The 14,930-nt window shown below is 35.3% G+C and overlaps 1 protein-coding gene across 7 annotated transcripts in view; it reads left to right on the top strand.

The window, feature by feature from the left end:
- The window catches only part of HELZ (helicase with zinc finger), a 150,550-nt gene that overhangs the window by 36,322 nt on the left and 99,298 nt on the right, over window positions 1-14,930 (top strand). For 5 of the 7 annotated variants that reach the window (XM_053911792.1, XM_053911793.2, XM_053911794.2 and 2 more), the window contains 6 exons: window positions 5,086-5,210; window positions 7,685-7,741; window positions 9,820-9,871; window positions 11,279-11,354; window positions 13,341-13,539; window positions 13,996-14,103. In XM_053911792.1, coding sequence (XP_053767767.1) covers window positions 5,086-5,210; window positions 7,685-7,741; window positions 9,820-9,871; window positions 11,279-11,354; window positions 13,341-13,539; window positions 13,996-14,103 — 617 coding nt within the window. Of the gene's footprint in view, window positions 1-5,085; window positions 5,211-7,684; window positions 7,742-9,819; window positions 9,872-11,278; window positions 11,355-13,340; window positions 13,540-13,995; window positions 14,104-14,930 lie in introns of those variants that run through there. The other 2 variants (XM_045182467.2, XM_024573117.3) reach the window with 2 other exon arrangements.

Raw genomic sequence — 14,930 nt, 5'->3', positions numbered from 1 at the left:
GTCTATCCACTTCTTTTCCTATTCACCAGACTTTTACACTAGGAATGCATTCTAATAATGTGTTAAATTGTTCTTTAGATCCAGTTTTGCATTAATTATTAAAAAAAAATTCGTGTGTACAAGCTTTATTTCACCAACAGGAATTTTTAAAAACTTTTCATTTTGAAATAATTATAGATTCACAGGAAGTTGCAAAGATAATACAGAGAGGTCCCATGTACCTTTCCCCTACTGGTTATATCTTTCATAACTATAGAATAATATCAAATCCTGGAAATTTGATCATGTTTAGATTCATGTAACCATCAGTACAGTCAAGATACAGAATAGTTCCATTTCCACAGAGATCTCCCTCGTGCTATCGCTACCCTAGACAGTCACCCACCACTTTCCCTGTCCCCCATCCCTAGTCCCTGGCCAGCGCTAATCAGTTCTTCAGCTTTATAATTTTGTCATTTTGAAAATATTGTGTAATGGAATTATACGATATATAACTTTTTAAGATGGCTTTTCCCCCTTACCATATATTTGAGACGCATTTAAGGTTGTGTGTATCCATAATTCATTCCTTTTTATGACTGAATAGTATTCCATGGTATGGCTGTATCACATTTTGTTCTTTAACAGAAACTGAAGGCTTCATGGAATGGGATCTTGTCTTTCACTCTTCATTGCCTCATAATTCCTGTTAAGTGTTTTAAATGTTTAAGTTGACAGGAATAAAAAGTTAAATGATAGAGGACTAATTTTGGGACAATACAAATCGGGAGTGAGTGTTTATTTAATATTTAAGTTGACTGTAATTCTCTAAATTTGTTTTTTTTTGTCAATAGACATTTAAGTAAGCAGTAGACTTTGAACTTAGGTGAACTCAATTGCAAGAGTCTCATCATGAGTGTGTAATGATCTCTTTTAGATATTTTCAGATTTATTCAGGGTGTTAGCTATAGTCACGAATGTCATTTTAAAATGTATTTTATGTTGTTAATTCATGGAATAAATATTTGTTGTTATCAGTTTTTCATTAACTGAAATCATATTTATACAAAAGGAGAGGATTTAAAGTGAATGATACCTTGCTTCATAAAATCTCAGTAAATAGGGTACCAAAGGGGATCTGAAATTAAGATCATTGTGAACACCTAAAATCGCAGCTCAGTCTTTTTTTTTAAAGATTTTATTTATTTACTTTTTTAGAGAGAGGGGAAAGGAAGGAGAGAAACATCAGTGTGTGACATACATGATTGCCTCTTGTACGCTCCCCTACTGGAGACCTGGCCTGCAACCCAGGCATGTTCCCTGCCCGGGAATCTAACCAGCAACCTTTTGGTTTACAGGCCAGTGCTCAGTGTTGCTCAGTCCACTGAGCTACACCAGCCAGAGTGTTGCTCAGTCCACTGAGCTACACCAGCCAGGGTGTTGCTCAGTCCACTGAGCTACACCAGCCAGGGTGTTGCTCAGTCCACTGAGCTACACCAGCCAGGGTGTAGCTCAGTCTAAGGCAAAGAAAATAATCACGAGAGTAACAAAATGTCAGAGTTTTTCTCAGTAAGCAAATTAACCATGGAAACAATGAAGTACAGGAGTGCCTTAGCAGAGGATTTGAAAACAATCTCGGTTTTTTCCACAATCAGGATTTCCTTTGAATGCTTACAACAGAGACGGCAAGATGTTGACTCTCTGACATGGAAATGATGATAGTGGAAGAGTTTTAAGATAAAAAAATACAGTTAAATTGATTTTGTTTTAAATAGGAAAACAAAATTAACTGCTTAATCCAGTTATTGAACAGTTAGTGGAGGTTAACTTTGCTGTAATTATATAGCAAATGTGTCTCGGAACTTAGGATTCTTTATAAAGAGGAAGTTGGCTGTGCAAACAGCAGATTCTCTCTCATTCACATAGTGTACAACAGACTACTTTTGCAAATATCATTTTAACAATACTTCAAGTAAAAAGTTTACTCAAGCATGTAGATGATAAAATAAAAACCTATTATAATGTTCTGGGAACTGGGATTCAGGTTTGTTTTTATGCTTAGCTGTGTTGTCAGCTTTTTACTGTGTATAATTATTTTATATTTGTACAGTAAGGAGGAAGTTGAGGGACATTGAATTAGTTCTAAAATTTAAACTGGAACACTGAAAATAAACCAGGAGAAATGACCTATGTTTCTGAAGTATGAAAGTAATTGGGAAGCTTTCTTCAAGTACAAACCTCTTTACTATGAACTATAATTGAAGGGAAGAGTACTTCCAAAAATACGCAGTAAAAGCTTAACTTTAAAGCTCATTGCAAACCCAAGGCGATCATGAGGACCAAATATTGAAAGGAGCAAGGTAGCAGGGATTAAGAAAAAGTAGAAGAAGCATACTAGCGTATTTGAAGCTGAAATATTCAGAAGTGTCTAGGTCTAGATAACATTGAACAGTGTTAGGCTTTTTGTTTTCCAAAAGCATTCCATAAAGGAAACATTTTATCTATAAAAGACCTTGGTAGGGAGGGCATAATATGCACAACAGCTGCAGCCCACATGTCCAAAAGTGTTTGTTTATTGCAACTGGAAGAAAAGTGAGGGCAAGGGAAACATTTGGAAGCAAAGGAGAAGAATGTTGGGGAAAACCCCTGATTTTGCCAAATGGATGTGGGTGGGAGATTTGCCACAGTGTTCTTACTCCGGTTTATGTTTTACTTCTTCATACTTAACAAGAAATGAACATTTTAATCTTTGGTTAATACATAGACTTAAGCCTTCCACTGTTATGGAGCGTGCTTATATACTACTCCTCCAATCCCAAAATATATTTTTGGAAAATAAGTTTATTGCCAAAAATTAAATGGCTGATATTTAGGAAAGGAATAAATACATTCATAAATAAATAAATTTATATATTCATAAAAGTAATCTATTTTCATTTTTGATTTTGTTTCTGAAGTGTTGGTTCAGAGAGTATAATTATATCTAAGTGGTGGATGATTTCACTTTATTGATGACTAAAGGATTTAATTTTTATGGTCATTAAAATTTTTCTCTTGAAAATTTTGGGAAAAATACCTTGATTGAGCTAAGCTCTTCAATAAAAGATTGTAGAAATAAATAAGGACTTGATAAAAGACATAACCTAATATGGTCATGTTTCTGAAAAAAATATAGAATAATACTCAACATTTACTGCTTCAAGCTTGATTTAAATTACCTTTCTTATTGCAGGTAGTTCTTTACAAGCAAGGGCAATTACATTTTAGTTGTTAACCTCCTTTTGGTAGCCAGATAATATCAACCACTACCAGGCTGTTACTGTTCAAATGGCTGAATGAATATTACTCAGTTTCTGGTCCAGACTATTCCCAATACGCGGATTTCAAGTGTCAGAAAATATTACAAAAACTTAAGAATAATAAGGGGTAGAGACATGAATGCAGCAACACAGCTAAACTGTTCAGATTTCCTCCTTTGTAATTCCCAGTGGACACGAAGGAGCAATTCAGTTTGGGGACAGGTGTGTGCCCACAGTAGAATTTCACTGATGGTGGGAAGAGAATTTATTTGCAGGGAATTGTGGCTTGTTTATAATTGCTCAGGATTAGATTATATTTTTAATATCTCTTTTGGCAAGTTCAGTTGTTATCGCTGAGACAAGTTTAATAATACACTCTGCCATACTTTCCTTCCAGCTTGTTCAAGAAATTAAAGATAATAAGAGACAAGATTGGTAACATTGCAAAATTTATTTTGTCATATGATGCAGTAACGGGAGAGGTTTTTATCTGTAACTCTTGACTGTTTCTTTGCCATAGTTCTTTATGTGGGATTCTCTAAGACATAAATTGAATTGTATTCAATATTTAAAGGGAACAGTTGGAAGAAATTATGTTAATACTGCTTCTTGTCTAAAAAAGAGAGAGAGGAGGGAAATACAATTTTGACAAGTACCAAGACAATCAAACATCAGTATAATGGTAGAACTTTTGCAAAATAAGATTCAGCAAATTCCTTATATAAAACCAAAGACCTGTAAAAGATGTTTGTAAAATATGATATGATTTAATACTTTTAAAAAATGACATAACCACCTGAGGTTGAAATATTCTTAGATTTTTTTTTTCCCTGAAACATTCTTTGCTCTTGACTATAGTGCCTTAATATCCCAATTACTGAAAAGAAACTAAGATAGTTGAATCATTGGCAGTTGCTGAGAAATGATCTCAAATGACATGGCATATAAATGAGTATATTCTGTATTGTTAGAAATATGTGCTCCTTGTGATTGTAAAAAACTAGATCTGTCAACACTTGCAAACAATTGGGTAATATTTTCTTTACTTTTTAAAAAAATATTTAGTTTTTTTTAGAGGGAGGGGAAAGGAAGAAGAAAGGGAGAGAAACATTGATGTGTGAGAGAAGTCAAACAAACATCGATGTGCGGGATCAGTCAGACAGAAATCTCTTGCGTGCTCTGACCTGGGGATCAGGCCACAGCCCAAACATGTGCCCCGACTCAGAATTGAACCCGCGACCCTTTGTTCTTGGGATGACGCCCAACCAACTGAGCCACACTGGCTGGGGCTGGGTAGTATTTTCAATGGCCATTTGACAGTTGGGTTCTTAGTTAATCTTTCGGGTTTTGATAAAGACTAATTCTTTTTTGCTCAGGAATATTAAATGTTGAGATTTGCAGTTTCTATTCTTAAGCATTTTAATGACACTGGGTCCCTTGTGTCACTGTCAGAAATGTGAGAACTTTCTTCATTGAATATATATCTGCAATTTAAAAGCAGTCTTTGTACGTAGAAATCATAGGTTTGAGAGCTTTAAGATTAATTCTTACTGTGATTTTGGTGGGACCCTACTGGCTCTAGGCTGTAGTGGGTTAGGTATGTGGATTGTCCCATGTTTTTTTTTCTCTCTCGTCTTTATGCATGCCTTGGACAGAGCTGAAACACCACTGCTTTCCTCTAGTACTTGATTTTTTTCTTTTAGAGTATGTGTAGGACGTCATGCTTGTGATAGTGTGCCAATATTAAAATCAAGAAAAATGTGTACTAAATGTGACATGATTAACGATGGCTGTTCTTCTCTGACAGTGCTGGGAGATGGCCTAGCCCAGGGAGGTGGTGCCTTTCAAACAGTGCTTTGCTGCATGCAGCTGAAAGGAAAGCTCCAGCTTGTATCCAACATTCTTGCCAAGTCACTGACAGGAGAGTCCCTGGTATGTTGATGAGCTCTAATTTCTTTTCAGTGCTTTTTTTAAAAATTAAGTTTATTGGGATGATAATAGTTAATAAAATTATATAGGTTTCAAGTGTGTAATTCTATGATACATCATCAGTATACTGCATTGTGTGTTTACTAAACAAAGTTAAGTCTCCTACTGTGACCATATATTTGACCCCTTTCATTCTTTGCTACCCCATCCACCCCTTTCCCTCTGGTAACCTTCCTACTATTTGTGTCTATGAGTTTTTGTTTGATTGTCTTTTTGTTCATTTGTTGCTTTCAGTTTTTTAAGATTTTATTTATTTACTTTTAGAGAGAGGGGAAAGAAGAGAGAAAGAGAGGGAGAGAAACATCAATGCGTGAGAGATACATTGATTTGTTGCCTCTCACATCCCCCAACTGGGGACCTGGCCTGTAGCCCAGGCGTATATTCCTAAGGCGGATGTCCTGACTGGGGCCGGCAACCTTTTGGTTCGTAGGCCAGTGCTCAGGCCTCTGAGCCACACCAGCCAGGGGTGTTGCTTTCAGTTTTATATTCCAATCACCCTATGACTGAAATCATAGGGTGTTGAATTCTAATTTTGAATATCTGAAAACAGATTGATTTATTTGACGCCTTAGGAATATTGTGGGGAAAAAACAATTAGTGTGCATTTTTCCTCTTATTTTCCCCTTCCAGAAATGAAAGTTCATCAGTACCTCGAGATACTCTTTTCTCTTAAACAAACTGATGTTTAATCGGTGGATTCTTGTAGTTTGTGATTTTATATATATATATGTATATATATATATATAAATAAAAGAATTTCAGGGGTGCTCTTGCTGGGTAGGTCAGTTGGTTGGAGTGTCATCCCATACATCAGAAGGTTGTGAGTTCAATTCCTGGTCAGGGCACATACCTAGGTTGCATGTTGAATCCCCAGTCAGAGTGTGTATAGGAGGTAACCAATTGATGTTTCTCTCTTTCTCTCCCCGCCTTCCCTCTCTCTCTAAAAGTGATGAAAAACATATTCTTTGGGTAAGGATTTAAAAAAAAAAAAAAAAAAAGAACTGCAGGTACTTTTAAAAACTTTGAAAGTATAGGATAGCTAAATAATTTTCTTTTTTTAAAATAGTTTATTTTTTATTGTATTTTTTCCATTGCCATTTATCCCCCTTATGCCCTCTCCCTCCTCCACCCATCCCTAAATAATTTTCTATTTATTAATTTAATTTAATTTAATTTATTTATTTATAGAGGGGAAGGGAGGGAGAAAGAAGGACAGAAACTTTAATGTATGGTTGTCTCTCACACGCCCCCTACTGGGGACCTGGCTCCCAACCCAGGCATGTGCCCTGATTGGGAATTGAACTGGCAACCCTTTGGTTCACAGATTCAATCCACTGAGCTACATCAGCCAGGGCTAATTTTCTTTAAAGATATAATTTAACAGAACTTGGAAATATTTTTGGTTCTGTTTATGTTTAAATATTTTTTATTTATCTATCTATTTATGCATTTAGTTGTCATTATTACAGATGTCCCCCATTTCCTTCCCTTTGCTCCCCCTCCAGGCTTATGTTTTAAAATTCTCCTATGGATAAATGATTTTATAGGGTTCTTAATTCAGCCATTTGTTTCCTAAAATGTTTACATTTATGAAAACTAAGTAATAATTACTTTGTTTCCGAGGATGATACGTGTGTAAGTTGATGTGCATGACTGCTCTGATGGAGCTGTTGAGTTCCACTGAGACTTTAGGGTTAATTCTCTTATGTAGCTTTTAATTTTCTAGAGTTTTTTGTTTGAGATAATTGAAAGACTACTTTTTGGAACTTTAGACTTGGCAATCTATAGAAATTGTAAGACAAGAGATAGTATAACTCTTCTCAACAATTGGAAACTGTTGGAAAATTCTCTGGTGTTTTTTAGGAATCATAATGAAAAACAGTGAGAGCAAGAAAGTATATGTATACTTTGCTATTCAGCATGAATTCCCTATTTTATTTTATTCCCTTACTCTTTTGAATTGATATAAATTGTGAAAATCTGGTGCAAAGTTGTGTTTTCAATGCAAATAAATATATTTGGTTAAAAAAAAGGAATTAGGAAAATACTTGGTATACTGCTAAATGTAATGCAATGACCCATCCTAGGGGATAATTTAGTTATTTTCTAAGGAATTATTGAGTAGTGAATTGTGTAATTGGTTTAACAACTTTTTTGTTCGTTTGTTTCATCATCTTATGGAGGATAAATACAGTGCTTTGTGGCATACTGTATATTTTGTCCTGTTAAATTAACCTTTTTAACTTTCCTTATGGATGGTTAGCTTTACTATCACCATTAGTGTAGTGGGGATGGGAGATGAGGGTAGCATTGTTTTCTTTGCAGATAAACCTTAGAAACAGCTGAGGAATTAAGTCTCCACTGTAAAGAACTAATACACTAATCGGTTTTGTCCTTTTTCTCATTTACCCTTTCAGAATGGGATGGTAACAAAAGATTTAACAAGACTAAAAACCCTTCTCACAGAAACAGAGGTAAGACTATTTCAGTGGATCTCTCTGGGAAGAGTTTAACTCAGTCTTGCTAGTAAGTGTTGTGTATTAAGCTTTGGAAAATCATTGGGCATCAGCTAAGAGCAAGGCTTACTTCTGTAAAGGAGGGGATTGCCGCAGATGCTGATGCTGGAAACACACCACGTGTTTTCCCTTCTGACACTTTTAAGTACTTTAACCTTCATTTTATGACCATTTTATTCCTGTCTTTTTGTATATTTGATAAATTCTTTAGAGGGGATACTTTCAATTCATATTTGAAGTCAAGTTTTAGCTTTTATGTTATATTCTGTGTAGATGGAATCATTTTTAAGGGCTAGTGTGGGACTGTGGTACGTAGAGCTTGCTTGTACAAATTAAAGAGATCTTATAATGTATCTTTCTTTTTGTAAGCATACAAATCCTTGTAATGTGAACAATTAAAATTGATTTGTTAGCTTACATATTCTTACATACAGTCCTCATTTTACAAAAAGAATGGATGTTTTTAAAAGCTTATTAGGAAGTAGTTTGAGAATAAGGAGGCATTTTCCAGTAGAGTTATTATAGTGATTTAGTTCCAGCCCAACCTAAAAAAGTCCAATTAATCAATAACATGAATTATAGTGATATTATTGTGTTACATCCAATATATAGTGATATTATAAGTTACATCCAATTAGAATTTATGATATTCTTTTTTGGTACAAGATGTTCCAATTTCACCTTAGGATACCATTTCCTTTTTCTCATTCAGCTCAGCATTTACTGTGTGTCTGTGCTGTTCAAGTTCTGTAGGTTTTGGAAAGCTGAGATATTCATGAAAAACAGTCTGGTGGGCCAGTCCAAGATGCACATAACTAGTATACCCACAGGGCAGCCTGCGTTAGCAAGTGCTGTAATGGAAGTACAGGCAAGGAAAGGAGAGGTTGACACTTTGCGGGGAAACCAGGGAGGCAGGAGTGGGGGAGCTGAGGTTAAAGGATGGGGTTGACTAAGTGAAGACTGTCAGAGGTTGGTACAGGGTGGCAGTCAGTTGGTGCAAGGATAGATGGGACAAGTAGTACTGAGGGCCTTACCTAGGACAGTGGTAGTGGGAGTAGAGAGTGTAAGAGGCATTCTGCACCTGGTTGGGCAGAATTTGGAGAATACTCAGAGCAGGGCAGAAGAGGAAGAGTTCAGGATGGCTTTTATAATTTCAGTCTTGCTCTCTTGGGGGAAGATGAATCTACTAACTTGAGATAAGGAGCAGTGAAAGAGGATATTTGCAGTGAAGTTGATGAATTTTGTTTTGGACATACTGTATTCGAAGTGCATCCAGCCATTCACCCTTCATTTACTGAGTACCCAGTATGTGCCAGATCCTCTGTGAGGGGCATTATGTAAAGGGGCAGTTGCAGGCTATTGACAGTGGGTCTCTACGTGGCTGGCAGTGATCTGGCACGTAAAATGCCATGGAATAGTTAATAACAAGTGCTATGGCTGGCACTCAGTTGGAATCATGGATGTGGAGCTTAGAGTAAAGTTAGGGCCCAAGGGACAGATTGGGGATTTATCTGCACCAAGGGAGTCAAGAAAACCGGGAAGTCAGAGTGAGTGGTCCCTGCCCTGGTCTCACTTGTGGGAGAAGGGCTCATCCCAGAGTGAGGGGGACTTGGCAGGCTGTGCTCCCAGGCCCCCAGGTGAGGGCGCTTCACTTGATACAGGAGAACAGGCACCTGGCTAGCTGATCATTCTCTGGGTGTTAGCAAGAGGAGAGTGAAATGAGTGTGTGTGGGAAGGTGCTGCTCCATGGGGTTTAGGCCCGGGGACTTACACGTCTCTTCTTTTGCTAGCAGGTCATTTTTATGTGGGAAATCTCTTACCAGTTTGCTTAATGAGGGCCATACAAGTACTTCTTTTCTGTGTTTAAATATAGTTAAACATAGAGCAAAGGGCAAAAAATATTTGAAATATTAATGTTGAAACTTTCTAAGTATTCATACTCAAGCTTTAAAAAATACTGAAAGTGACCAAGTTTAATTCAACATGCAACTGGATATTTCTTATTATAAAAATATCTTTCATTTAAAAAATTGCAGACAGCAACTAGTAACATCCTCTCTGGATATCACATAGAAGACTTAGAAGATGGTAAGTACCAAACTCTATAACTTCTGGTAGCTGTGATTCTGGGCATTGCTTTTTTATTGATTACCGGGAGGAAGTTTACTCAGTTATAGTACATGTAAGTGGAAGTGTAGGCGAGAATGTAAAAATACAAAAATTTAACTTTAAAAAATAGGTGTGGATGAAAGCAATTTTTTCCCACCGGCCCCCTTTTTAGAATAATGGATTAATGATGGTAGGAGTTAACTGCAGAGGACATCTATGCATTCTCTTGCCCCCATGTAGTTCTAAATTTAAAATCCATTCTTAGCAATCCTTAGAGGGGGCGGGGGCTTTTCTCTTCTCTTTATCCCAGGCTAGTACAATTACTACTTTCTGGAAGTTCTGATCTGTAAACTGAGTTGTTCTGCTACCCTCATAATCTTCTCTTGCTAGAGGATGACAGGGAAGAGAGACCGGCGCTCACTGAATTCTTCTTAGATGCTGTGTACTGCTTAGTGGCTTTCACAAAAACGTGTACTGGCTTCTTAGAGCCCTTCTCCATCCTTTTGAGAGGTGGTAAAACTGTATTTATTAAGGTTCAGTGATTTTCCCAGTCACATAGCTACTAAGGGATGAAATACTGCTTTAAATTCAACCTGGCTGAATAACTTTATTTTTTGGTGGGGACAGGGAGGCACAATGACTTGTTAGGGAACAGAAAATGGCTCTAAGGTCCTTGAAAACTTGCCACTGTTCAGCCTGTGTAACTCGATCTAGTCTTTTCTCTCTTAAGCCTCATTTTTCTTGGCTTATTTGGAATCGTTTGTCTAACTGAATCAAAACTCATTGTATTCAAAAGTAAACAAATGTTATTTTTTAGCTCCTACCTCAGAATTTAGCTTTTTGAATTTTATTTCAATTGTGAAAAAGGATTACTTTAAACAATAACATGTATGTGTCAGACAAATCCTAAGGAATAAGGGTAGTAATGTGGGGCTTCTTCTCATTCAATATGCAGGATTGGAATTTGTTCTACAAAACTTCCTACCATAATTTTCTCATTCCTGAGGTATTGCTAATAGAGACATGTCCCATACTTAAGAAATGACAAGCATGCCAATGTCCCCCCCACTCCTCCGAGCCTCCCTTTAGTTGTTAGAAAAGAGACAGCACTGGAAATAGGCCCACTGGTTGATAGGATAGAGTCAGGGTCATAGATTTGATTTAGCTGCTTGGTAACCGCTTCTTCGGTGATTTTTAAGTTTCATATGATTAATTTAACTCACTTGATTGGTCAATTACTTTTTTTGGTAGGGGCACATATATCATATTCTTTTTACATCATCTGGGATGATGTGTGTGGAGGGTTTATAGAATTTCTTACACATTAAAATATCAGAATTATTAGCAAGCCTCAAATGATAAGACTATATCCTGATTACTCTCTAGGATCTTGTAATGGTTGGCATTTCCGCCCACCACCTAGGGGAATCACAAGCAGCGAGGAATATACTTTGTGTAAAAGGTAATGTGAAATTTTTTTTAAACCCATGACATGTCTTTATTCAAAGGATAGTTAATTTTCCTTCACTTTTTTAAAGAAGAGAATATGTGAAGGAAGAAGTATAATGATTGAGTAAAATGGTTTATTTTCAATTTGAAACAGAAGCCATAAAAAAATGGTGATTATCATTAAATAATAAAAGTCAAAGCCATATTGATGAGCCTTCTTTTAATTATAAAAACAGGGATATAAATGGGGATTGTTAAGACTTTGTTTGGAAGTCTCTTATAATACCAGTTGGATTAATGTGATGAATTTAATTGCTAGTCTCTGCTTATGTGAAATTTACCTAATTTATGGTAATTGAAATTATATAAACTGAAGTAGAAAAAAAACTGATGAAATGTTAAATTATTTTAATAACTTTTCTAAAAATCTCTTATTCACATAATTCTTATTGATTAATTTATATTTGAAGGGCTAACCTTTCAGAACTTAATAATTATGTATTAAGGTGGAAATAAATAATCACATTCAAAAGGGTGAACTCTTCAGTTCTTTTTATAAGAGCTAGCAGCTAGTGGGATTTTAGATATAAAATTTCATTATTCTAGATTGCTTTTTATCATAAGGGGAATTTGATATGTGGTTTTCATGATTGAATAGCTAAGACACCAGCTTTGATTTTAAAGTAGAAATAAACTAAGTAGTGAATTCTGAAAATCCCGGAAGCATCCTGTTGTAGGAGAGGTAGACCATAATCTGGTTATGCAAAGGAAATACAAGAAAATTTATAGTCTAAGTGAGAATATCCAACCTTTAATTTTTACGAGAATAATCTAAAACAAAACAGAAAGACAAAGAAATATTTGGCTCATAAGATGTACTTAAGAGAAACACAAATGATTTTAAACATGTTTTATGAAACATAAGAGAACTTAATAGTATAATTTAAGCTCAAGTGCTTTGTATATCATCAAGAAGAACTTTATTTACACTCACATTCTCAAACAGGGTGAGCCATTTGTTACTTTAAATTGTGCTGTGGTTCATTTTGCATTTCTTACTATCCATATTTTACCAGTTGAAAAATTATATATGGTGTAATATCACTCTTATCTCCATTTTACTAGTTATAGTTTAATTTTCATTTTTAAATCATAAGATGCTTTATTATTTTATGCTTCAGTTGTTTAAAAGTTGGCTGGACCCATAATTTTGCAGGGTATTTAAAACTTAAAAAATCAGTGATCAAAGTCTTGCATTTTTATCTGTTTTGACTACTTAATTGTCATTGAATTTTCTGAGTCACAAACACTGAGAGACAATTAACTCTGTCACCTTTAAAATAAAGTTTTGAATTTACCTATTGAAGAATTAAATCTACTGAGTTGTGGTTCTAATATAAAACTTTTATTCTTGATTTATTTAAAACTTCTAGCAAGTTAAGATAGTCTAATTTTCAGTGAAATATAGGTAATAGTAATATAGAAAGAGTAAAGGTGAAAAGTAGAAGCCTTAAAATTGATAATTTAATAATATATTGAAGTTTCTTCAGAATGAACTTTTGTGGAAAATTTTCTTTAGGTCGTATCGTTTTGGGAAGTAGGGTTTACCTGTGTTTGATGAGCCGATCCACTTGATGTCAGTGTTGCTGTAAAAAATTCTGCTCTAAGAGGAATCGTCTAATAGAGTTGTTATTCACGAAGGAAGCTACCACTTCAGTGGTGGTTTTTGAGTGTGGGGGTGGTTATGATTATGCTCTGCTTTAGCACCCCCTTATTCCAAAAAAGAAGGTCAGTGAATATGGGGAGTTGCTGTTTTGACAAAATATTGTAAATGTTTTTTAAACCTCTTCTTCCTCCTCTGTGCAAGACAGTGTGATAAATATGGCCTTTCAGGAGATTGAGTTTTGTTATTGAACAGTTGGAGGGCAAATGCTGAAAGTTTATCTTTTAAATGGTCCAACAAAGTATATGATAAAACAGTCTTTCCTATTCTACTTAGATTTTTAGAGCAAGGAATCTGTAGGTATGGTGCGCAGTGTACTTCAGCACATTCCCAGGAAGAACTAGCAGAATGGCAGAAAAGATATGCTTCACGGTTGATAAAATTGAAACAGCAAAATGAGAATAAACAGTTCTCAGGCAGTTACATGGAAACCTTGATAGAAAAGTGGATGAATTCATTATCTCCTGAGAAAGTGGTGAGGAAAATAAACTGCATTTTTTGTTTGTTTGTTTTCAATAATAACCTTGTTTGAATTCTTGACTTTATTTTGTGCTATATTTTGGTTTATTTCATTATTTTCTATATATAAAGAACTTGATCCTTGATATAAAGTGTTTTTAGTAGCCAAAGTAGAGCCATTTGCTAAATAAAGAATAGAATTAAGCCATTTCTTTGGGGATTTGCAGGTATTATATTAATTTATTTTCAATTCAGGGAGGTTTTACTGCCATTTTTTATTGTTTAGTTTCTTAATGTATCTTATCTTTATTATATTTTGTTCTTATACAAATAACTGAAAATTAATGTATAAGACACACTGCTTTATAAGCAGTTCCATCACATCGTACTGTTGACATTTATTTACTATGCCAGAAGTTTCGTATGTGTTTTTAGGAATAAAAATGTAACATTGGTTGTGCTCTGTTTTCAGCTTAGCGAGTGTGTAGAAGGAGTAAAGGTAGAGCACATACCTGATCTGACGGTTACTGTCAACACCAAAAAGTCTCACCAGACATGGACCTTTGCTCTCACCTGTAAGGTATGAATTTTGTGCTACTTAAAGAATGTAAATGTTTTCCAGTGTCCTTAAAGCTTCTTTTGACCTTTAAATCTCTGTGTTAAAAGAGCATTGAGAATGTTTTAATCCAAGTATATTTTAATGTAGGTTTTCTATATGGTGCTAAAGTGTATTTCTGTATTTTGATCATTAAAGGTACATTTTTATTTTTTAAGATTTTGAGATAAAATTTTTGTAGATGTTTAGATGCTTGCTTATTTATTTATTTATTTGGTAAAAAGGTCTTTGGCATGCTGTCTTCCAAATTTGAAACACAGGATGGGGTTCATGGCTTATAATTAACTATTTGAAAATTGAATTGTTTAATCTGGCAGTGCTAAGATTTTTAAACAGTGACACCTTTTATATTTGATTTGATGAAATCATAAATTCTGTAATAATGGGGTTTTAATATGAGACATTTGGTAGTACTTTCCATCTTTAGTTATCATAGTCAAAGTTTAAGAATGAAGCAAAGTAAAAATTGCTGTGAATATACACAGTGGAAAAGTTTTATGTACTTTTTTGGTGGTGTTTCTTCCACTGTACCATCCGCATCTTGGGATGAAAAATCTGGGCACTTTAGCTTTGGCCTTGAACCCAATCCAGTACTTTCAGGGGTAACTGCCTGCCTGTGAAGACTCCCTACTTGAGGCTAGATAAAACTTTTTTAGGCCAAGGGTATGTGTGGAAACTTGGAGGTCAGTGGTCGTACAAGGTGAACGTACAAGGTCGTACAAGGTGTAGCCTTTGCTACAGTGAAAGGTGAACATATCACAGAAAGAGCAGGGGAGCTAGTTACATAGCAT

Source organism: Desmodus rotundus, chromosome 9, assembly GCF_022682495.2.
Source record: "Desmodus rotundus isolate HL8 chromosome 9, HLdesRot8A.1, whole genome shotgun sequence".
Lineage (NCBI taxonomy): Eukaryota > Metazoa > Chordata > Mammalia > Chiroptera > Phyllostomidae > Desmodus > Desmodus rotundus.
Note: the sequence above shows the minus strand (reverse complement) of the source record. Positions and strands in the feature narration are given on the sequence as shown.